The sequence below is a fragment of the Cyprinodon tularosa genome, unplaced genomic scaffold (genome assembly GCF_016077235.1).
Source record: "Cyprinodon tularosa strain WSP-4 unplaced genomic scaffold, ASM1607723v1 ctg212, whole genome shotgun sequence".
Lineage (NCBI taxonomy): Eukaryota > Metazoa > Chordata > Actinopteri > Cyprinodontiformes > Cyprinodontidae > Cyprinodon > Cyprinodon tularosa.
In genome coordinates, this window is record NW_024038786.1 from 132,509 (window position 1) to 156,540 (window position 24,032).

Consider the following 24,032-nt stretch of genomic DNA (forward strand, 5'->3'; position numbering starts at 1 on the left):
CAGCCTCTTTAGCGATGACCTTTTGTGTCTTGCCCTCCTTGTGCAAGGTGTCGATGGTCGTCTTTTGGACAACTGTCAAGTCAGCAGTCTTCCCCATGATTGTGTAGCCTATAGAACTAGACTGAAAGACCATTTAAAGGCTTTTGCAGGTGGTTTGAGTTAATTAGCTGATTAGAGTGTGGCACCAGGGGCCATCAATTTTGAACCTTTTCACAATATTCTAATTTTCTGATATGATGAATTTGAGATTTTCATTTGTTGTCATTTGTAATCATCAAAATTAAACAAAATAAACATCTGAAATATATGAGTTTGTATGTAATGTATGAATATAATATACAAGTTTCACTTTTTAAATGGAATTACTGAAATCAATCTACTTTTTCATGATATTCTAATTTTATGACCAGCACCTGTAGACAGGTTACTCACCAAACTCCCTCCTAGCTACAGAGACAGTTTCATTGAGTACTGTATCACGCGTGGCATTATACGCACTGGGAGCAGCCGCACATACAACATGTATGACCTGTCTGAATGGCTCGAACGCAAGTCCCAAGTTCTTCAGCTATCAAGGCAAGCCACTCAAACACAGTCATCAGACAGACCACGACCGGGGAGAAGTAACTCCATAGCATCTACAGGGTCCAAAGCACAGAGTAAGTCTGCATCCATATATTATGGCACAGATCCTTCTCAAATGCCAACAAAGACATATATCAAGGCAGAAGCTGTTAGTTCTTCTTCCCCTTCCAAGAAGAAACAAAAGTTTAAGCCATATTGCCCATACTGTGAAGGAACAGAACACTACCTCAGTGGCTGTGTAAACTTCAAGAAGCTGGACCTCACAGCTGTCGCCACATGGCTAAAGGATAATTCTAGATGCTGGCGCTGTGGCCGTAAACACACTCCGGAACAGTGCACTCTGAAGAAGCTGTGCACCACCTGTGGAGAACAGCACTTATTAGTGCTTCATGACCTGGTTGAGGCTAGAAGGCGGGACCCTAACATCCTAACAGTGAGTACCAGAAGAGTATTTCTGGATCCTGTCAGTCACTCTGGTCGTGTAATGCTCAAGGTGGTGCCCATTCAGTTACACCATCAGAAGAAATCTTTAGACACGTTTGCTCTCCTTGATGACGGCTCAGAGAAGACAGTCATACTCCCAGCTGCAGTTAAGTTATTAGGCTTATGCCCAGAGGAGGAAACTCTATCTCTGCGCACCATCCGTCAAGATGTGATCCAGATAAAGGGGGGCTACGTCTCATTCCAGGTATCCCCGAAGGCCCAACCAAAGCGACGTTATAAAATAGCACATGCCTTTACTGCTGAACAGCTCAGCCTAGCTGAACAGTCGTGTCCAGTGGAGCTCCTGAAGGAGAAGTATTACCACTTACAGCCAGTGCAGCTGGAGGGATTCAATCAGATACAGCCTCTAGTGTTAATTGGTTCAGATAATGCTCACCTTATAACTCCTGTTCGTCCAGTCAGGCATGGCCCCGCCCATGCTCCTGTAGCTGTTTGCACCAAGCTAGGGTGGGCCATCCAAGGTCCAAGCAGTAGTATGCCTACACAGCAGGGAGACTTGCACTGCCTAAACATATCATGCCTTTCTCCTGCTGAGGCCCTGCGTCAGGATGTTCAACGTCTGTGGCAACTGGACGCTCCCATATATAGATCTGAGAAGGAGGTTACACGCTCAAAGGAGGACAGAGAAGCTATAGCCATGTTGGAGGCTAAGACAATCAGGGTTCCTGTAGATGGTGTGGAGAGATACGCCACTCCTCTGCTGAGGAAGAAAGATTTCCCTCAGATGTATGTCCCTCCAGAAGTAGTTAAAGGCCTGCTAAGGTCCACAGAGTGGAAGCTGATTAAACATCCAGACCTGGCCCGCACATACAACCAGGAGATTAAGAAGTTGGTTGATTCTGGTTATGTGGTGAAGTTGACTGCAGGAGAGATTAAAGGTTCTACTGAAACTTGGTATGTACCACACCATATGGTACATCATAACAACAAGGCTAGGGTGGTCTTTAACTGCTCTTTTGAGTTTCAGGGCACCATCCTCAACAATTACCTCCTGCCAGGCCCTCCTCTGGGGCCTACACTACTGGGTGTACTCCTCCGCTTCCATCAGTATCCTGTGGCAGTTAGTGGAGACATAAAGGCCATCTTTCACCAGATCCGCCTGCTCCCTGAAGACTGCCCCCTGCTACGGTTCTTGTGGAGAGATGGTGAAACAGAAAGGTTGCCAGATGTATATGAGTGGAGAGTCTTGCCCTTTGGGACAACGTGTAGCCCCTGCTGTGCTACGTTTGCTCTCCAGAGACATGTGAGGGAACATCAAGACACTCATAAAGACATCTATGAATCCGTCCATACAGCATTTTATGTGGACAACTGCCTGCAGTCCCTTTCTGACCCACAAGAGGCTAAGTTGCTTATCGACAGGATGAGAGAGTTGCTCCTCCAAGGTGGATTTGAGATAAGACAGTGGGCCAGCAACCTCCCTGAAGTGGTTGCCCATCTGCCCAGTACAGCCAGGTCAGAAAGCTGTGAACTGTGGTTAAATTTCAGTAGCCTTGATCCCCAGGAGTCAACATTGGGTCTCAGCTGGCACTGCCCAACTGATGTCCTGGGATACAAGCATCGCCCAGTGTCCTATACAACTGTCACACTGCGCAATATTTATAAGGTGCTAGCCAGTCAGTATGACCCTCTGGGTTATATCTGTCCTTACACCACAAGAGCAAAGCTCATTGTGCAGGCCCTGTGGAGTACAGAGAGAGGATGGGATGAGCCCATAGAAGGAAATCTGCTTCAGTTGTGGATTGAATGGGAGGAAGAACTGTCTCATCTCCAGCATATCGCCATCCCTCGCTGTTACAGCCCTCACAGCATCACGGTTACTACAAATGAGGTTCACATCTTCTGTGATGCCTCCGAGAGATCCTATGGAGCTGTTGCATATCTGAGAACCACAGAGCAACAGGCACACATCTCGACCTCCTTCATCATGGCACGCTCAAGAGTTACACCCCGCAAGCAGGTTTTGATTCCCAGACTGGAGCTGTGTGCTGCGTTGACCGGAGCCCAACTAGCTAAAGTGCTCCAAACTGAGCTTTCATTACCACTCCACTCCATATATCTATGGACGGATTCTACTACAGTGCTGCAGTGGATCCAGTCCAGTTCCTGCAGGTACAAAGTTTTTGTTGGGACTCGGATTTGTGAAATACAGGAGTTGACCTCCCCAGAGCAGTGGGAGTATGTGAACTCTGATGAAAATCCGGCTGATGACATCACAAGAGGGAAACTGCTGTCAGAGCTCACCATCTCCAGCCGCTGGTCACAGGGCCCACACTTTCTCACAAAGAGTCCTGACACCTGGCCGAAACCCCCAACAGAGTTTTTACATTGTGGCAGTGAAGAACTCAGAAAGACTGCTTTTTGTAGCTTTACATCTATATCTCAAAATCTACCAGATCCTGCACAGAGCAAATCATTAGAGGACCTGCTTCTGGCCACTCATCAATCTCTGCATGGGGCGGCTGCCACCTCCTTCACTGCTGCGGAGCGTCTGGAGGCGGAGAACAAGCTGCTTCACTCTGCACAGGAGGACAGCTTCCCAGAAGAGGTCAGAGCCCTCCAAGCCGGTGACTCTGTGCACCCAACCAGTCGTCTTAATGCTCTCTCCCCTGAATATGACAGCATCAGTGGACTGATCAGAGTTGGAGGACGCCTACGCCAAGCGATGGATGTAGATTTTGACAGCATCCATCCAGTTGTATTAGCTCCTGATCATCCTCTGACTCGACTCATCATAAAGCACTACGACGCTCAGCTATTTCACCCAGGTGCAGAGAGACTCTATGCTGAAATACGCCGCACATATTGGATCCTTAAAGGTCGACAGGCCATTAAGAAACACCAGTACCAGTGTGTGGACTGTAGGAGATGGCGTGCCTCACCTTCCACACCAAGGATGGCTGACCTTCCCTCAGCTCGCCTGAGAATCTACAAACCCCCATTCTGGTCTACAGGAGTAGATTGTTTTGGACCCTACCTAGTTAAGATTGGACGTCGAAGAGAGAAACGCTGGGGGATCATCTACAAAATGTCTGACTACTCGATGTGTTCACTTGGATCTCCTCCCTAGCCTCGACACCGACTCTTTCCTGATGTCTTTACGTAGGTTTGTTGCTCGCCGGGGGAAGCCGTACGAGCTGTGGTCTGACAGAGGCACCAATTTCAGGGGAGGACACAAAGAACTGCAGAGCGCCTTTGAAAACATGGCCCCAGTGTTGCAGCAACAGTTAGCCAAACAGACCATCAACTTCAACTTCAATCCGCCGCATGCTCCACACTTTGGGGGAGCCTGGGAAAGGGAAATCAGGTCAGTCAAATCAGCTTTACAAGTTGTCCTGAAACACCAAGTTGTGGCGGAGGAAGTGCTTCTAACAGCTCTCATAGAGGTTGAAGGCATCCTTAACTCTAAACCTCTCGGTTATGCCTCCTCTGACGTGGCTGATCCAGACCCCATCACACCAAATCTTCTGTTAATGGGGCGGCGTGATGCAGGACTACCGCAGGCAGTATATGGTTCTCATGATGCCCTGTCCAAGAGAAGATGGCAACACAGTCAGATCGTCAGCGATCATTTTTGGAAACGCTTTATCCAGAACTACCTCCCAGGACTTCAGTTACGACAGAAATGGAGGAAATCGACTGAAAATACTGCTGTGGGACAAATTGTGATGATCGTTGATTCCAACCTTCCCAGAGGACTGTGGCCCGTTGGGATCATCACGAAAGGTTTTTCCCCGGGAAGGATGGCGTTGTTCGAGCTGCTGGGTGAAGGTTTAAAGGACGTATCTCTCGCCCGGAACCAAATGGTAGAGTTCCTGAGGTACCTGAAGATTTGAATACTCCTTCAAAAATAGGGGGTTTGCATGGTGTATTTGTTGAAATACAAGGGGGGCTTTTAAAAAGCGTCTGTTTCTTTAGTACCACATTACCCAGATGATCCTTCATCTTGTAGTTCAATTTTAGTAGCTGAAAAAAGTTTGTTTTCCATTTTTCTGGGTGGTTCGTGGCACAAAATAGATCCCCATTAAACCCATTTCAATCCAGTGGTAGAAACCTGGGCGTTCTTTTCGATGTAAATATACATTTTAATCCGTATTGTGTTTTTTCTGTCAGTTTTTAACCCAGGGGGTTAAATTTTCTTTAGTTTTTGGGTTTCTGACAATGCAATAATATACTTTAATAACTCAATTCTTTGTTTTCACTTTGCTAGATATATTTCCATTTTATTAGTAAATGAGGGCATCGCCATTTATTTCATATTTTCCGACGGTTTTGTCAGTTAAATGCTTATTACGTTTGATCAATAATGCATGTGTGATGTGATGGCGTCCTCCAGTGGATTTATTTGGTATTACAAGCCAATTTCATCCTTCATCTATATGCACATGTTTTGCCTGCATAGCTATAAATATGCATATTTATTGTTTATTCTGTTTCAGATAACCACACATCCATATACATATCCCTAAGAAAAGCAAATATAAACCTCATCATCTGTACCATCATCTCCAATGTACCTGCTTCTATTCCATTAATAAACCTTTTGAGCTGCACCGATGGAGTTGACATATTCCTTCTGACCGAGGAAGATTCAACTGATGAGATATCTGGAACTAGTGCATCTAAACGCACACAGTCTTCTACAATATATATATATATATATATGGATATAAGGATATCTGCAGGAGGCGGAAAAAATGCAGGGGAGACCTGCAGCTGTATCAATACGTTAACTAATTGAAGGAGATGCAGTGTATGCATGAGTGGAAATTGTGTGGAAATAAAAAAAAAAACATTTTTTTTTATAAAATGTATAAAGTTTGGTTATGTAATTTTTTTTAGTTTTGGTTAAGTTGAAAAGTGTTGAAATTGAATACATTTTATGAAGCAAATGTGAAGTTATGATAGTGACAACATAAATCACTACAGAAAAAAGAACCCAAATTGTTCATTTCTTATGTGAAGCCCATGTACATACATTTTGAATCACTTGGATTTTCTATGTATAGCATGTGCTGACTAAGTGTTTTTTCAGTTATTATAATAATATTAGGATTACCGTGTTGCATTCAAAGTGGAAAAAAGCCTTAGAGGGTTATCTGAAAGTGTTTTGGTTAAGCTAAACATGCATGATATATACTGGTATGAGGGTAAATGATTGACAAGGTAAAACTACGTGACATTGCACCAGACTGATTAGGTTTCTGTCCCAGGGCATACAAGACAGCACAGTGGGGTGCAACATATACTTACTGACTTATATGGGAAATGTCATCTATAACTTGAAAACATGAAATCAAGACTATTGCATGAATAGGAATATCAACTCCCATTGCAGGTGCACTAAAATGCCCAATCTGATGTTTTATAGTCTCACTCTGGCTTTAATTTACTACTCTTAGACCACGAACAGTAAGAAAACTATCATTAAGCTCAATAACATGTAACCTTAAACAAATACTAAAGATCTGAAAATGAAAGCCTTATCCAAACCTGATTTACAATATCAGGTAAATTGCAGTCAGCTGTGTCAACACTGAAAGTTGCTCTGGGTGTTTCACTGTCTGTAGCCACCTGTTCCCATTCAATGTCCAGCCAACATGTTAGATGGGCTTTTAATTTGACTATTTTATTTGGCCCAAATTTAATGAATAAATATGCTTTGATCTAAAACATTGTATCATAGCAACCATTAGCGTTTGACTATATATTTTGTGCTGCAAGTATAACAGAATATCTGATCTTATAGTGCATTTTGTACTGAATTATAATAAGTCTCCATTTATAGACGGGTAACAAAGAGTTTATAGATATGGTTTTATTTAGGTAGAGAATTTAGTAATCATCCATTATTATATATTATGCATTGTTAAGACTAGTGAGCAGTTTCTTCAAAAAGTGAAGAAAACTGCTCAACTATGAGTGCAATTATGGCCTGAGCATAAAATCTGTTTTTGAGTCCGTTGGTCTAAAGACAAGTGTTTAAAAACAGATGTCTACCATGATGAGAATGGTGTAGGAGAATGTTTTGTGTCCTTATTAGGCAGTAGCAGCTTGGGCTTTCTAGGGAGATTACAGGAGAAGTTGTGATCCACTCCACTGTTCTGCTTAACCCTTTTTGCAGGCAAAAACTGTTTTTTCCTGCTCAACCCATCTTCCAATCAGTTTTTACCAACTTCCCTCTCCTTGCTGCAGCAAAGCATCCCAAAGCAAGCAGCTACAAAAACTATATTTCACAATAGAGTCTCTCATCAGAGTAGTAAATCTCTGTAGCTCCTCCAGAGTTACCATGGCTACATCTTTGATTAATGCTAATCTTGCATGACCTGAAGGTTTGGACTGACAGTCAAGGCTCTGTAACATGGGGATATTGTTTTCTGGCATAAACCTCCTTTAAACTTCTCCAAAACTGACTAACCTGTCCGCTCTGTTCATCGTTTTCATGATGTTATTTATAAGCAAATATTATTTAACAAATCTCTGAGGTCTCAACGGACAAGCTGGATTTATACTTTCTGGTAGATCAAATAATTCAAATCTGGGCTCCATTAGTTGACGAATTGTGTCAAGTAATGGTTGCCAGCTGAAAATTGCTATTTATTTTGGTGTTTCAGAGTAAAAAAGGGTTCAAATAGTGTAAATTGTACATCTCAGATTAGTTTTCTTTGAAAAAATGTACTATTTTTGCAAGGCAAGTAATGTGGAGATAATCTGCATTATAGATAATTTTTGCTTTTTGGGTGAAAATAAAGCTGGAAATAATACAAATGCTTTGTATCAGTTTCCAGATTTTACAGAAAAAAATAAGATAATAAATGATACGATTTTACAAAACTTTTTTTTTTTACTTTTACTTTTTCACTTTACTATAAATATATAATGAAACCTTTTAAAAATTCAACTTGACAATAGAAATTGCTTAAGTTTTCCACTTTTAAAACTAGCAGACCTGCAGTATCAGTCCACCAGCTGTCATGAGATAACTTTTATCAGGTTTCCACTGTTGACTGGTAGCTTTCTTTGAGTTGTGTTCCAGCCGAATGTCAGGCACACCCTCATGCTTCAGAATGTCTCAGCCCACAGCGACTGGGGTGCAGTGGGTGGCTGTGGTCTGCATGTACAGTCAAAGGGCAGCCTTCCGGTAATGCTTTATGCTAAAGATAAAGTGTTCTACATCTTCCACTTAAGCCTTGTGGGAGGAATCTGAGCCAGCCTTTCTCTGTTGGAAATCAAAACAGGACTACTTCGGAGAACATTACCCATGGACACACAAGCACAACTCCCAATGCAGAGAGGAAAAAATAAGCTGCATTAAGGCTGGAGGCACACCTCGCAGATATTTAGAAACACGAGAACGCAACTATGTGAAGTTTCTTGGAGATTACGCGGCATCTCATTGGATTCTCGTGATAAAAACAGTGCATTCATACACAGTGGACAACAGACTCCTTTGTAATATAAACACTCTGCTGAGGCTAAACATGGCACTATTATATGTTTGCAGAAAAGACTACATGAAGAAGAAAAAGGATGAAATGCATATATTTTTTGCATCAGCTCTTCCCGGAAGACACTTTAAATCCATGTGAAACTAGAGGCCAAAATTGTAACACAAATTAAAAAGGTAATCTATTAGAAAATTTAGATTCTAGACCAATATCTATCTAGTTATATGTAGAAAAGAAATAAATAATAAAAATAAAAACTCACCATTGCGGGAGGAATCCTTGTTATTATCCACCTGTCTGAACGCTGACATGATGGCATCAGAAGGTAAGCGAGGGCTCTCTACATATTTAGGTTTCCTGATCGGACCTGCCGGCACCAACAGAAGACAAGAGTGACAATGAGAGAGACCATCCGGCAGAGACACTTGCAAAAGAGTAGAGACTAAAGGAGAAGGAGCATGTTCTCAGAGGATTAATACGTTCCAGATGGGACTTGGATGAGACGCAGCGGTGTCTTAGTTGGATAGTCTATGCACCACTCTGTAGTTCATATAAAACTCTCTCCCACACACACATACAGAAAACTACCCACATTGATAGCAGCCCTGGTTTGTCCGACAACCCTGAAAACTCTGCATGGCAGGAGACTTCCAGTTAAACACTTCAAGCTGGCTGTGGGAATGTAAACTAAAGCAGGAAACCACAACAATTAGCCTCTTAGTGGACTCAAAACGAGCTCAGACGCAACATGAACATTCAAAGGTATTATGGTATGAAAAGGTTTCATGTGTGTTTGTGTATCTTTGCAGGTAGTGTTCTTCAAAAATGTCCCATTTCTGACGAAGTACTTTACATCACATAGAGGGACTAGGGCCCAGGTGTGCTGATTGAAAAGATGATGTTATCTAGGACATTTGCAAATATTCCTCCGAGGAACACGCTTTTGTTATAGCGGTCTTTGCCAATAAAAGCATTTAAACAAGAAGAATCGTCGCATACACAGCACTTAGTGTGACTTTTTCAAGACAGTTCTATATACAAATGATTGTAAAATGAGTGGTTACTGTTTTTTTTGTTTGTTTTTTTTTTACTTTATAGACTCGTACCCTGAAAGATTAATTTAGTTTTTTCTTTGCTGTCACACATAAATCTTCTGGAACAAACAAATGTTAACAAGACAAAAGGAAACACAAGGTAAAGCAAAGTGCAGTTTCTGAATCAGGATTTCACATATTAAAGGAGGTTTCAAATGAGTTTGAAGAGTTTAGATTACTTTTTTTTTTCTTTTCCAGTAAATGCAGTTACAATTTTTTACGCTTCTTTTTAAACCATCTGGTACAAACCGTGGTTTCTGTTTCTGTGAATTTGTTGGACCGATTAGTTTGGATAGTTTTCTCCATTTTATAAATAAAATAATCCTTTCAAAATTGCTGCTTTAATTTATTAAGGTTATTTTCATGTGACATTAAAATATTTAGGTATTTCAAAACATTTAGGTGTAATAAGGAAAAACAGGAAATATGTAAGAGAGTGAATACTTTTAACAGCACTGCAGCAGCAGAGAGACTAAAGTAAGATCACACAGTTAAGTGGTGGAAAAGATCCACCGATCCTTCCTAAAGGTCACTTATTGTTTATACAGTGAGATCCAAGAGGAAGATGAGTCTAAATATTAAGCCGTAAAACAAACCATCACCCTGGTAACTAGCTGCCTTTATATCTTTTTAAATTCTCTACTAAAGTGAAGCATTTCCTCTGCAAAAGTAAGAATGAAAAATAAAGAGTCGAAATAACCTCAAAACAAGAGGTGGGGCCCCCCCCCCTTAAATGTATCCTAAATCCAAAAAGAACAACTGCCCCGTTTGCTGTTCTACTTGACCCCATCTAACCCAATCCAAACCCCCTCCACAGACCTGGTTTATCAGGATGGCCTGTATGAGTAACCCCAATCAAAGATACAGCAGAGATGGCCAAGACAGTCTTCCTCCATTAACCCCGTTTTGATAACCTGTCACTCCAATCACAAAGAATTTCTATGAGAATCGGACTGTAGAGAGTTTCAAAACCTCTACAGCTTTGATGCACAGTGCCATCTATGGATAAACCAAGCTGAAAAATGGCAAAGAGAATAACTTATTTGGCTGCAAACTGCTAAAGACAATGATAAACAGAGTGGAGGCCCTAAAATCTATACCTCAACCAGCAAAAAACATTTATAAACTTTAAGAAGGGAATCGTAATGTAGAAACTGATTTCACACTGTTGGTTTGGTAGAAAACTCTGTAGTTCACCTGCATACATTTGTTCTCCTTGAAACCTCTCAGACATTGTTACCACAAATATATCTGGATTTTTTTAGATATTTGTGCTAAGAAAAAGTAAAAAAATTTTGTGAATGAAAGTAAAAGTAAAAGCATTGCTCAAAATCTTTTGTGTTTTGTTAAGATTTTTAAAAAGGGGAGTGCTCCCCTTGTATTTAAACCCCCTGAAGTCAATACTTTGCAACTAACCCGCAGATTAGGGTAGGACCCCAAGTCGAACTTTACTTGTAGAAACTGAATGTATCGCTGTTCCTCGTGCAAAATAGCGAAAGAAACAAAATAGAGCATATAGATTCTAACGGGTATATTACTCTGGCAGTTGGTCTCACTCTAGGGTCTTGGATTGTGGGATCCTGCAAGGAAGCTTTCTGGGACCACTCTTATATGGCATCTACACAAATAATTTACCATTTGTTTTGTGTAAAGCGACTGTACAAATGTATACTGATGATTCCACTCTGTATTACAGTATGCTTCAAAAAGTGTCTGAACTGGACAATGATTTGTCAGCTGAGTTAAATTTGGTTTTTAATTGGATAAAACAAAAATAAGATGGTTCTGAATATCTCTACGACCAAATCAATAATTTTGGGATCAAGTGATAAACTGTCATCTACACCAAAGATGAGTTTGAACTTATCTGAGGAACCTATAGAACAGGTAGATAAAGTAAAATTATTGGGCATAATAATTGATAATCAGCTGTCATAGGCAGAACACATTGATACCATAGTGAGGAAGATGGGTTGTGCTATCTCAATGGTGAGGAAATGTCGTTTTTTTTGTGTCCCTACAAATGTTGTGGAGCAGGTGTCTAAATCGTTCATTTTATGTCACCTGGATTATTTTGCACCTGTATGGTCCTCCGCATCTAAGGGTCAACTAGGGAAATTACAAACTGCTCAGAACAGAGCTGCCAGGTTGGTTTTACATGGTTCCATAAGAACAAACACCATCAGTATGCACCATCAACTTTCCTGGTTAATGGTAGAGTAGAGTAAAGACTGGCTTGCAATACAACAAAACGTCCTTTTTTCCCCAACCTATTTTCTTATATAACCAAATTGTCAGATGTCATCAGGTTCATTCCTGTGAGACAAGGTCAGCTAATGTTGGTCAGATAATGTTGCCATGTCCAAAATCAAATGCCTTAAAGAGAACAGTTATTTATCGTGCCATCAGTTTTTGGAATAATTGCTCACTGAATATACGTGAACTGAATAGTGAAGTATCTTTTAATTATTATTTGAGAATGCACTATTTAAATTTTTGAGTAGTGAATTAAGATATTTATTGTATGAAAGTGATAATTAATGTACTAGATATGAATGTAATAACTTATTCTGAATGATTTCTGATTAAATCTATAATTAATGTCTATAATGTGTGATTAAGTGATTTTTTATTTTTTTTTGTCTTGTGGACCCCAGGGAGACTAGCTCGTCCCACTTTGGTGACAGCTAATGCGGATCTTTTTTAACAATAAAAGTATCAAAGCACAGTTTCAGTTCAATTTAGGCATGGATCTTGACTGGGCCATCCTAACACATGGATATGCTTTGATCTGAAGCATCCCACCTAACCTATGGCTGTACATTTTAGTTCATAACCTAATTAGCCTCTGTGTCCCTCTGTCTGCATAGCATGATGCAGCTGCCGCCATGTTTCAAAATGGAAATGTTGTGTTATGCTTTCCACACCACTCATTACTTTTGCATGTGGGCCAAATAGGCTCCAAAATGGGTCTCATCAATCCTGAGCAACTATTTTAAACAGCTTTCCTTCAAAAAAGGACTTTTAATGCCACACAGTCATTGAAACTGGAATTATAGAATACACAAACAATAGTATAAAATAAACTAGAAAATTTCTAAAGAAATTTTGAGGGGGGCCACCTACTGCCGGTCTGGGTAACTGGGCCAATACGGCCCTGGCAAGTGACGTCGGGGCTCCCCAGACCAACTGCTTACGCCTTTGAGGGCTGCTGAGGGAAGGAAAACGGGCTAGGTCATGGGCAAAGAGAGCTGTGTGCCACTTGTGCTGAAATCTGGGAAATAGACGTGCACAGCGTATGATGCACAAGGGTAATATGGTTTGTCCATATTGAACCGCAGTGGGTAAAGCGCAGTTGGCGGGCTCCGCCCGCCTGCTAGGAGCCCTTGCAGCGATGAAAAAAATCACCAATGGCGGGCTTCGCCCGCCTTTTAAGAGCCATTGCAGTGATGAAATCACCAATGGCGGGCTCCGCCCGCATGCTCAGAGCCATTGCAGTGATGAAATTACAAATGGCTATGAGCAATATGCCAGAATGTATGAGTGTGTATAAGGAAGAGGCTTTTATTCTGTAGAGTCCCTGTAGTGTTATTTTGAAAGTCTATCATGGATGTGCATCAAAAGATGGGTCATGCCCAGCAGTGATATAGAATCCATTTCCAAATGTTAAATCACTGGTTTTCCATGTTATTAGGTGAATAGCTGCTGTATTACAGAGTAAATGGGAGACTTTTATTGTGAAATTTGCTCTGGGGTGTGTTTTGAAAAGGTCACTAGAGTCTAATAAAAACAACCTGGAAGAGTTTGGGTCATAATGTTGAGCCATTTGCATCAATTATTGCATTAGTATAATCTAGAGGCTTTTATTTTGTAGGGTCCCTGGATTCTTATTTTGAAAGTCCAACAGAGTTGTGTTTAGAGAAAATGTTCAGACCCAGCAATGATAGTTGATGACTTTCCAATCGTTAAATCACTCTTTTTTCCATGTTATTAGGGCAGTAGATGAAGATGAAATGGGAGGCTTTTATTTTGAAATTTGCCTTAAGGTGTGTTTTAAACAGTCTCCTAGAGTCTATTCTCTAAAATGGGGTTGAGTTTGGGTCATAATGTTGAGCCATATAGGGCAATAAATATATGTAAAAAATATAGAGGCTTTTATTTTGTAGGGTCCCTGGAGTCTTATTTTGAAAGTCTATCAGTGTTGAGTGGCAAGGGAAGTGTCATGGACAGCAGTCATATAGTATCCATTTCCTAATGTTAAATCAGTGCTTTCACCCTCCATTAGATTAATATGTGCTGTTTAAAACAGCAGAGGTAAAATCTGTTTGAAGCACGGTTACCTTGACAACGCTTAACGAGCCTGTCTGTGACAGAGAGAAAAGCGCAGCACTATGGTTCCTTAGCTCTCAGGCTTTTTTGAATGGGAGCAACAGCTCCGAACAAACGACTGCTTAGCAAAAATCGTATGAGTTATTCAAAAAATTTCTTCACCGTGAGCATCAGCAATCCTTCGACTCCAACTATGCCAACTTTGGTGTATGTGTGTCATTCAGAACAATATTTATGACGAGTTAAATACACATAATGTCATTCGTTTTTCTCCCCACTGCTGCTCCAAAACCAATGGAAAAATGCTCTGATTGTCATCGACTTTAGGTCGGTCTGGAGGGTTTTTAAGGAAAAGTATTATTCCTACCGTAATTCCGAAGACATTGTGTGGGTCCAGAGATTTCAGTCTACAAACGGACCAAAAATGGTGACTGTAGCTCCAAATATGTGGCCGTGAGGCAAGAACAAAATGTTTTATCTTAAAAAAACGACAGCCTGCTTCACTGCAGCAGGCTGCTGCAGAAGCTAACTGTCAGCTAGCTTCCAGGTGCTTAGCCTCCGAACAAACGACTGCTGAGCAAAAACCGTAAAAGGTATTTGAAAAATTCTTTCAGTGAAAGAAACATCTATCCTTTGTCTCAGACTGGGGTAACTTTCATGTCTGTAGGTCTTTCACAACCCAAAACGAAGCACAAACAAAATGGCTGACCCCACCTGCTCCTCCCTTTGTTTTAACTGCAGCATCACACTCTCACTCACCTTTAAGCTGCTAAAGCACCCCTCCGAACAAACGACTGCTGAGTAAAAACCGTAAAAGGTATCTGAAAAATTATTTTTATCTAAGCAACAGCTATATCTTGTCTTCAATTGGAGTAACTTTCATGGCTGTAGGTCATCTACAACCTGAATGGGAAGAGAAAGAAAAAGAAAAAACGGTTCATCACACCAGAGCTTCTAATTGAGCTAGCTGCAGCAGGACAGTCTCACCCAGCTTTCTGGTGCTTAAAATGTCCTCCGAACAAACGACTGCTGAGCAAAAACCGTATGAGTTATTCAAAAAATTCTTTCACCGTGAGCGTCAGCCATCCTTCGACTCCAACTATGCCAACTTTGGTGTATGTGTGTCTTTCAGAAAAATATTTATGACGAGTTGAAAACATATAATGTCATTCGTTTTTCTCCCCACTGCTGCTCCAAAACCAATGAAAAACGGCTCTGATTTTCATCGACTTTAGGTCGGTCTGGAGCGTTTTTAAGGAAAAGTATTAATCCTACCGTAATTCTGAAGACATTGTGTGAGTCCAGAGGTTTCAGCCTACAAACTGACCAAAAATGGTGACTCTAGCTATAAATATGTGGCCGTGAGGGCGATTTTAAAATGTTTTTTGGTCTTAAAAAAACGGCTGCCTCACACTCTAGCTTTTCAGTCTCTCCACTCTAGAAGGGTGGATTTTGCTAAAACTTTGTGGCGCTTGAGGTCTGATTATACAAAAACCGTAGCAGTTATCAACATACCGTCTTCAGTTTTAAATAGACGAAGGATTTATCTACAAACTGAGCTTTAAACTGTTTTTCTACATGAATGTATGCCATCACAGTGAGGTGCTGTTTTTTATGCTTTTTTCCCCTCTCCCCATTCATTTCCTATGGGATTTTTTTTGCGACGTTTTCGCTAATAATTCGCGAACCTTCGGACTAATGAGAAAGTTTTATACAAGCACGCATCGCACCATTGGTCCCTACGCGTGTGCCAACTTTGGGCCCGATCCGACGAATGGTGCGTGACTAGTTACACGCCGAAGTTTTTAGGGGACGAGGAGAACTATAAGCTATAATAATAATACGCGGAATAAATATGTGCAATAGTAATAGGTGGGCCATGCCTTCGGCATGTGGCCCCCCTAATTAAATTAAAATCCAGGACTGTGGATTTCTGCAGCTTATCCAGAAAATCACCAAGCAACACTCTGCCGTTTATATTGGTCTTAATGCTGCTTGTTCACTAATTCCTACTAAATCTAGCATCCATCAGGCCTTCAACGAAGAGCTGCATTTATATTATGATTAAATGAGATGAAAATATTTCCTCAAGCTAAGACTAACTTTGGCTTATCACAATTAATAAACCCAAGTTTTTGGTCATGATAAAAAAAAATATTCAAATAGTGGACAAAGTATGTCCTAAAATTCTGTGTTAATTTTTGGATGATTAGTCACAAGCAATTATTCATGAATCAAATGCCTTTACCTGTAGTTATACGAAATGCTTAGATCAGGTAAATATTTTAAATGGCAAAAATGACGCCTAATGTGCTCCACAACTTCACTGCAAAACAACAGGAGGCATAGTTGGAGTAATCTAAACCATACGCTGAAGTTCATATTCAGTTTACAAAAACTCCACAGAGGATAAACACATTTAATAACAAACATGTGGCCTGCTATTAGGGGTAATGCTGAGCCACTAAGGACTGAGGAGGTATCACAGACATAAAAAGGCCTTCTGGCAGGACTCTTGATGTCCAACTATCAGAAAAGCCTTCCGTCTTCCATGAAAATCTCATTTCTAGATTTTAACAGGGTGCCATTACCACTCTGCCCTTTTAGATAGAGGCGGTGGAGTATAAGTGATTGTGGTTTATAACAGGCATGAAAAGGTCATAGAAATGGAAGCGCCAGATATATGACCTCTGAAGGGCGAGGACAGACAGGCAGAATGAGACGCAGGAACAAGTTTATCACACCCGAGGAGGACAATCCAGGACAGCTCTCTATCATGAGTACATTTTAGTTGTACAATCTAAAATATTTTGTATTTTAATTTGTTCATTTTAAGACTATAAAAGTGTAATTGAAAGCCATAACCTTCATACAAAGAAATCACAGCCCAACCCATTTATTTCCCCCTCAGGAACAATATGTCAAACATTTTTTATTATAGTATCATCTAAATGTCTAATAAATGAATTAGATCATCAGCAGTGAAGATTTTTTTTTTTTAAACCGGCCCTTAAAAGCCAGACATAATACACTTGGATCCAGATCTGTGCTCCTTTCTCACACCTCCAGCTGTTTATGTTTTATAATAATTTCCTTTCCAAAGCTATATGCAACTTTAGGCTGGTAGCCATTTTCTTGTAGCCAATTCTTGACAATGCACATTATCTCAATGAAATCATATATTCACGTCTTTCCTATTTTGAGGAAAGCTCTCCATGCTGTTATAATTAGTGTTGCACCGATACTGCACTAAAAATGGTGGCATTGGTGAGTACCAACAAATAGGGCACCAATAACATTTTGAGAGCCAAAAGTTTATTCAACTATCGTCACCCATTTCAGTAAGGCAATAAAAAGTTCTACTGGATTCACTTTGTATTAGTCTTTTTCCAGCTTCACAAAGGTAGGCAGCAGCTTGACAAAGCCATGGTGGATTATGTTACATCCAAGTAATATATAGTTCTTCATTTATACACATGCACATCAATTTCAAACAGATGGTTGGGTATGGTATCAGTTAGGGGTGTAAATAATAATCGTTTTGTATCGATGCATCGATCCAACAGCCGACGATCCGATGCATCGACACGTCCGCAAGATAATTGATTCATTTTTTTTTTCCTCCGGTCTATTTTTATCCATTTGCTCCTGGGCGTAATTCTCCCTCCCGTGCTGCGATGGCGCTAAACCTATTTTGCCCTCCTACCTCGCTTCCTGGTTATACTCTTACAGCAATGTGTTGCAGCAAGCTTGACACAGACATTTTTGATTTATGCTCAGCATTGAAGCGTGGTCTGTGCTACACACTGTGGGTCTAGATACGGCTGAGGCAGCGAGGAAGTGGAGGCAAGTTTAGTCCGACGACGGAGGGACATGAGGGCCAAAAAGAGCAGAGATCAAGGTGGAAAAAGGGTCCCAGGGTTCTCGCGCACCTCGCTCTTCTAGCGGGTCAAACTTCACGAGTTGTTTTCCGTAATTTCGGTCAAAAAAAGGCCTCCTCTCTGCGGCACTGTTTGCAGTCAGCTAGAATTTAGGAGAAGTGCAGCGGAGCGTCTCTCAAAGGGGTGGGGACGTCTGGAGCCGAGGTATTGAATTGCACTCATTGCACTGATTTTCTGCAGTATTTTTGCAGTATTTTTTGATGGAACTTTTCTACTTCTGTTATTTGCTGTTGTTTCTAAAAAAAAAATGCATAACGAAATTACAGCATTCATTGTTTAGCCTGTAACAGTAGTTGTAATTCTTAATCAAGGAAGCAGAAAATCATAGATATCAGATTAAAGTGTAAACATTCTACCCTCTGATCAACACCAAAGGACACATTCAAATATAAATCTGCTACATTTTTAATTCAGTTTCAATTGAATTCAGTTCATTTATATAGCGCCAATTCACAACACACGTCATCTCAAGGCACTATACAATTCACCAGATCATACAGTCAAATTGATTCAAAGATTTTTATCTAAGGAAAACCTGTTTATTGAATCGACTAATTGACTCGAAGTCAATCCCTCAAACTAAGCATGCTTGTAGCGACAGTGGGGAGGAAAAACTCCCTTTTAACAGGAAGAAACCTCCAGCAGAACCAGGCTCAGTGTGAGCGGCCATCTGCCGAGGCCGACTGGGGTTCAAGGAGACAATGGTTCATAGAGTAAACAGTCTATATTTTTAAGGAATACTTCTTTGAAACATGACATGTGTTTTATATTAAGATATCAATACTTTCTGTATATTAAATTCCAAATGGCAAAAATACATTAGATATTCCCAGCGCAACATCTAGTGCCATAACTGCCGCTGTTTTACAACTACTTCAGCAAGCAATGAAGACTAGTTGGATCAGAAGAATTCATTATTGCTATGATGAGAATAAGTCATATAAAATAAAGAAGCTATGATGATGACAGGGAGAATAGCTCAGAGTTATAAAAAAAACAAGCAAACTCGCATTAGAATAAATCAAACCAATGTTACTGTGCAAAAAAGGAAAAGAAAAATAGCATTAACAGCAAGCAAAAGAAAGAAAACCGGGAATATTGAAACAAAACTGAGAATAAACTGAATCTCTTTGGAGAAAATTAAAACGGCAGAATGTAACTGCAAGGAGCTTGCTGGTGTTCAATCTTAGAGTCAGGCATCCATGACAAGCCAGCCATCGGTCAGCAGGCACAGGCACACACATATGAATACGCATATCAAGCAGTAGCATACCTATCAACAGAAACTTGCAAAGTCCAGTCACAGCCTCTGAAAGGGAGGACTGTTATGGTTCGGAAGTGATCAAGGAGTTTTCCCCACACATTCTTTAACATGGACTCTGACTTCTTCACATTTCAGCTCATCAGTGAAACAGAGTGTACTCTTTGTGTAGCCAAGGAGAATAAAAAGAGCCTCACAAAAGTTGTCTTTATGCTCAAAAAGTTCGGAAACCCCACTAAGTTCTGCATGACAAAGAAAAACCAGAGTTACTCATCTTGTAATGTGCATCTGTAAATGTGCATTTTAAATGAACCAGCGTTTTAAGTCAAGAATTTGTATTGAAATCAGGAGCCTCCAAACTCACAATGACAGAGAGAGCAATAGAAATGTTTTTGGTTTAGATCTGTGGTGCAGCTGAAGATGTTATATTTGATTTTAGGATGCCTGTATGTGATAAAATAACCCAAACCTAGAGTCAAGTGCACAAAGGAGAACCTGTGGTGTTACAGAAGAGAGCTCATCATAGGAAAATTTCAAAGAGTCCCTGCAGACTCACAAGGTCTTTTACAGCACAGATCCCAGAAAGCCTTTAAAATTCCCTGCAAGGTTGTCTGGTTAGTCTCAAAAACATGAGCTGACTTCAGGGGAAGATCCCCCCCAAAGGTGAGCAAACCAGCCCCTTTTCTCCAAAAACCCAATTTATTTTGCCAGGCTTTGCTAAATAAAATTACTCTTTGAGAAAAGAAGGTTTATTGAGCCTCAGCAGCCACCATTACAGATAGAACTTCAAAAATAATACTCATATTTTTTTATTTTTTTTATTTTTTTTTTTGGGGGGGGGGGGGGGGGGGGGGTGTGTACCAGATATTTGTTCTTGATCATGTGAGTGTTTAAGTTAATAATGTATTTCTTAAACCTCACATCTAGAAGAAATTTTGTCTTAAGAAAGGGCCAATACATACTATGAATGCTACACTAGTGAAGACCTCTTAATTTGAGACCATCGAGAATGGACACAAGAGTTCACCAACAAAAAATAATTATAGATCAAAGTCAACATCAGTCCTGACCAGCGTTGTCGAAGTAGATTTATTAAGGGAACGGGACTCAAAGTAAGCTATTTTCTTTATCTGTGGAATCTTCTAAATAAAATCAGAAGAAGCACAAAACATTTAAGAAGCTCCTAGAATTGAAACTATTTATATTCTACATAAGTAATGAGCAGATAACAGGATGGCAAACATGCAGTTCAATTATACTAGCGTAAATCAAATAATGTAAACATTTCAAATATAGCAGCAGTAGGAGGCAACCCTTTTTAATTATCAGTTGATAGGCCTTTACTTCCCATTACAGCAATCAAACCTTTCTTCTAAAAGCTAAGTTGTTGTTGTTTTTTTGTTGGCTTTTTTATGTGTCCTCTGAAATTTTGACATTTTGTCTTTGTCAATAAGCACCAATTATAATGTAGGGCTGGACAATAATTTAATATCAACATATATACTACAATATAATTTATAATTCAACCACAGTGATATAAAAAAGAAATCCACTAAAACATACTTTTGTAAATAAAAATCCATGAAGAAAATATTTATCACTGATTGATGGTGCATGTTTTTTTATCATTTTTAGGCCAATATTTATAAATGGTGTCACAGAAGGAATTTTTCTTTTTAAACATGGCAAGATAATTATTTATATAGGCATCTGTTGTGGGTATTCTCGGCAGGCTTTGATTTGGTTTATCATCAATTTTGAAATTTTGTATTGATCAAAGTGATCAGATGTATCATGATCTAGATTCTGCCCAAAGATCTATATATCTGTTAAGGTGAAAAAGGCCTCCATGCAATCACACTAATCTCTAACTCTTTCTAAAGACTCTATCAGATTAAAGATTGTCATGGACCATGCTAAATTTTGAAAATATTTAAGAAATATGATGTTAAGTAAGGGTCTGCTTACTCTACAAAACAATTGACATTTGCCGTTGGCAATGCAAGCCCAGCTAAACAGAAAATAAATTAGGCTTAACGCAGTTCCTTAAACACAATCTATTCTGTTTACTTCTGCATACTTCTAAAACAAAAATACGATTTTTCATTTATCAAGTGAAATGAAGGCCTTTGTTTCATTGCAAAAAACTAATAAATACTTTTGCTGTCCAACATATCCAACATATATAGCAATCAATACAAGTTATTACTTAAATAGCTTCACATTATTAAAGCACTGCACCATTGATAAAGATGAGTTTTGCAACAACCAGCTGAAGGGTCAACAAAAAAGGCACACCCATATTGTAATTTATCTGTCATATTTCAGTTTTATAAAGGCTTTGATACTTTATTCTAATTTCTCAGGATTTTACTTAGTAGTTTTAAGGGGACTGATTAAACACTACTTTTAAACAATTAGCTTATACATTTTGGGGTTTTTTTTCTAATCATGTAAAAATAGCAAAGCTTTATTTCTGTTGGATATCTCCTGACCTGCTTGGCTGATCAATGGATGACTCATTCCTAGAGCCCACACAAGAAAAAGCTCCCATCAAAGCACAAAGTAATGAGCCTCTTTTAATATATAAACAACGACCAACAACAGAGAGGTCAATTCTTAACCATCCAGAATATAAACAGACGTAATCAATAAAACACTGCATGTGGCAGCAATAAACTGTTATGAAATGTCATTTTATTGTTCTATCATATGGTTAAAGGGGAGTACATAACAGCAGGAACAGGGTCACACCAGATCTAGATCTAAAACAGAATTCACAGTTACAGCATCAAAGGAGTGGCACTTTGAATTACATAAAGTAGGATTATTCTACCGTTTGCATTAAAAGATGAAGTTAAATTTCTTCTTTTCAATGCTGTAACGCTTGAATGCATGCTTTTAATGATGCAGATGACAAATAACATATTCTAACCAGTGGGGGTCACTGTGGAGATACCCTGGAGACTGTCAAAATGTGGAGCATAGAAAGTTTCTAACTGGCAAATATGTGAGTCTGTTATTAATTGTTTCCAATTTAGAATAAAAATCTTTGTTCCTTAGGTACCTTCTCAGGGGGATGTTGAACCCAGGGGGTCATTTGAGTGGTGAGGAGCTGTTGTATGATGACGGTAATGTGTAGGTGCTGTTTAACACATGTCGGAGCGCTGCGTTTCATGGTAAAGCTTGGGGCTTAACTGATCAAAGCTGCGGCACTCAACGCCACCAGACTATGCGGCTCAGGCATCCGTCACACTCCTAATTAACTCAATGTTTTTCTGTTGTCCCCCTCTGAAGTTTCCACAGAAATAACAACCACCAACCTAGAGCCTTTCAAACTGCAATAGATTATCCAAAGTGTCGGGAAATGAAGCCCAGCCGCAAAAAAAAAAGAAACAGAAATGCTTTTTGAGCCTGTGGAACCACTTCCCCTCAGAGACATCCCCGCTGGATGGGAACATGATCAAAGAAGTGGAAAGCACAGAAGAATACACTGAAGCTTTTAATGAACACTGATCGATGTATTTATGAGTAGACAGAAATCATCATAGGATGGTTAAATATTGACTCAGCAAACACACATATTCTTCCAAATACTTTGAGTACTCTATCTAGGAAGTTAGGAAGTGATTTCCATGTTGGATTAGAGCCCACGCCTAGCTTAGGAAAAGTTCTGTCATGATCTCTTAAGCAATGGTGTCTTTCCCCATAAAGCTGAGGGCCAAGCTGCAGGAGCAAAATCGTCAAATTCAACAGCTGGGATCACCTTGTTAGAAAGTCTCTCAACGACATATTAACTACGGTAGTCTGTATTTCAGGCATAGGCTCTGGCATGAAATCATCAGCTTAAATTGGGTATTGGGTATAAAAATTCAAGTTTAAATCTGAGAATATGTGCTAAAAGTATGTATGATACAGATATTTAATGAAGTAGATTCATCGCTGTTATCTTTGTTGCTCTATAATGTTATATTAAAAAACTATCATGGTTCTGTGAGCCACATTGTTGTAGTAACTGCTCATAATACAGTGGCCTTTATGGCCTTTATTAATTAGTAGCTGGACAGGAAGTAGGGCAGAGAGAGGAGATGACATGCAGAAATGACCCAGAACTGGGAATTGTACCCCAGACATCCTTTTGCTCATTTTATTAATGGCTTCTTTATAAGGCTGATGGAAACCAACTGGATTTTATATGATATATATATATATCAGTGATATAAATAAAAAATAGTAATTAATTTAAATTAAGCAAAATTAAAAAAAATTTAAGTAATAGGCCAAAGTCTCTCACTTTTTATTATTTTGAGTTATGAGGTTCTCTCCATCAAGATCTTCCAACCAATTCCAAGCATCTCTAACCTACAAATGCTCAAAGATAGAGTTTAAAGAATATCTAATCTACAAATAAATGTTGTAATATTTAACCAAGTTCTTTCAATTGCTATTAAAGATCATTGTTGCTCTTCTGTTATTATTAGAACACAGTTGCATTATTATTATGAGTCTATGTCCTGATGTTGAAGAAAATTCTACAAATGGCTCCTGGTGAAATGGGCTATATCCATGAGCTCAGGTGTATTCAGTCTATTTCTATAATACATTTAAGTCAGGTTAAGCAATTCTGCAACAACAACCCCTTAATAGACCTTTGTCTTGGATTTAATAAATACATTCAGTTTCTTTAACATAAAGAAGAGTATAATCATTTTTGACAAAATGGTGTGTAAGTGGCTTCAATGACTCCAGAAGAAAACAGCATTAGCTCACATGTCGATTTTGTCACAGACTTGAGACATTTTCTCCAGCATGTGTTTATTAACTAAAGGTGTGAAGTCTTCCCTCCGAGGGGTTTTCACAGGTACCTGTA

General features: G+C 39.6%; 1 protein-coding gene across 3 annotated transcripts in view; it reads right to left on the reverse strand.

The window, feature by feature from the left end:
- Positions 1–24,032, reverse strand: part of LOC119783871 (protein TANC1-like) — a 144,146-nt gene that overhangs the window by 81,487 nt on the left and 38,627 nt on the right. For all 3 annotated transcript variants that reach the window (XM_038285576.1, XM_038285577.1, XM_038285575.1), the window contains exon 4: positions 8,800–8,904. In XM_038285576.1, the coding sequence (XP_038141504.1) occupies positions 8,800–8,904 (105 nt within the window). The remainder of the gene's footprint in view (positions 1–8,799; positions 8,905–24,032) is intronic.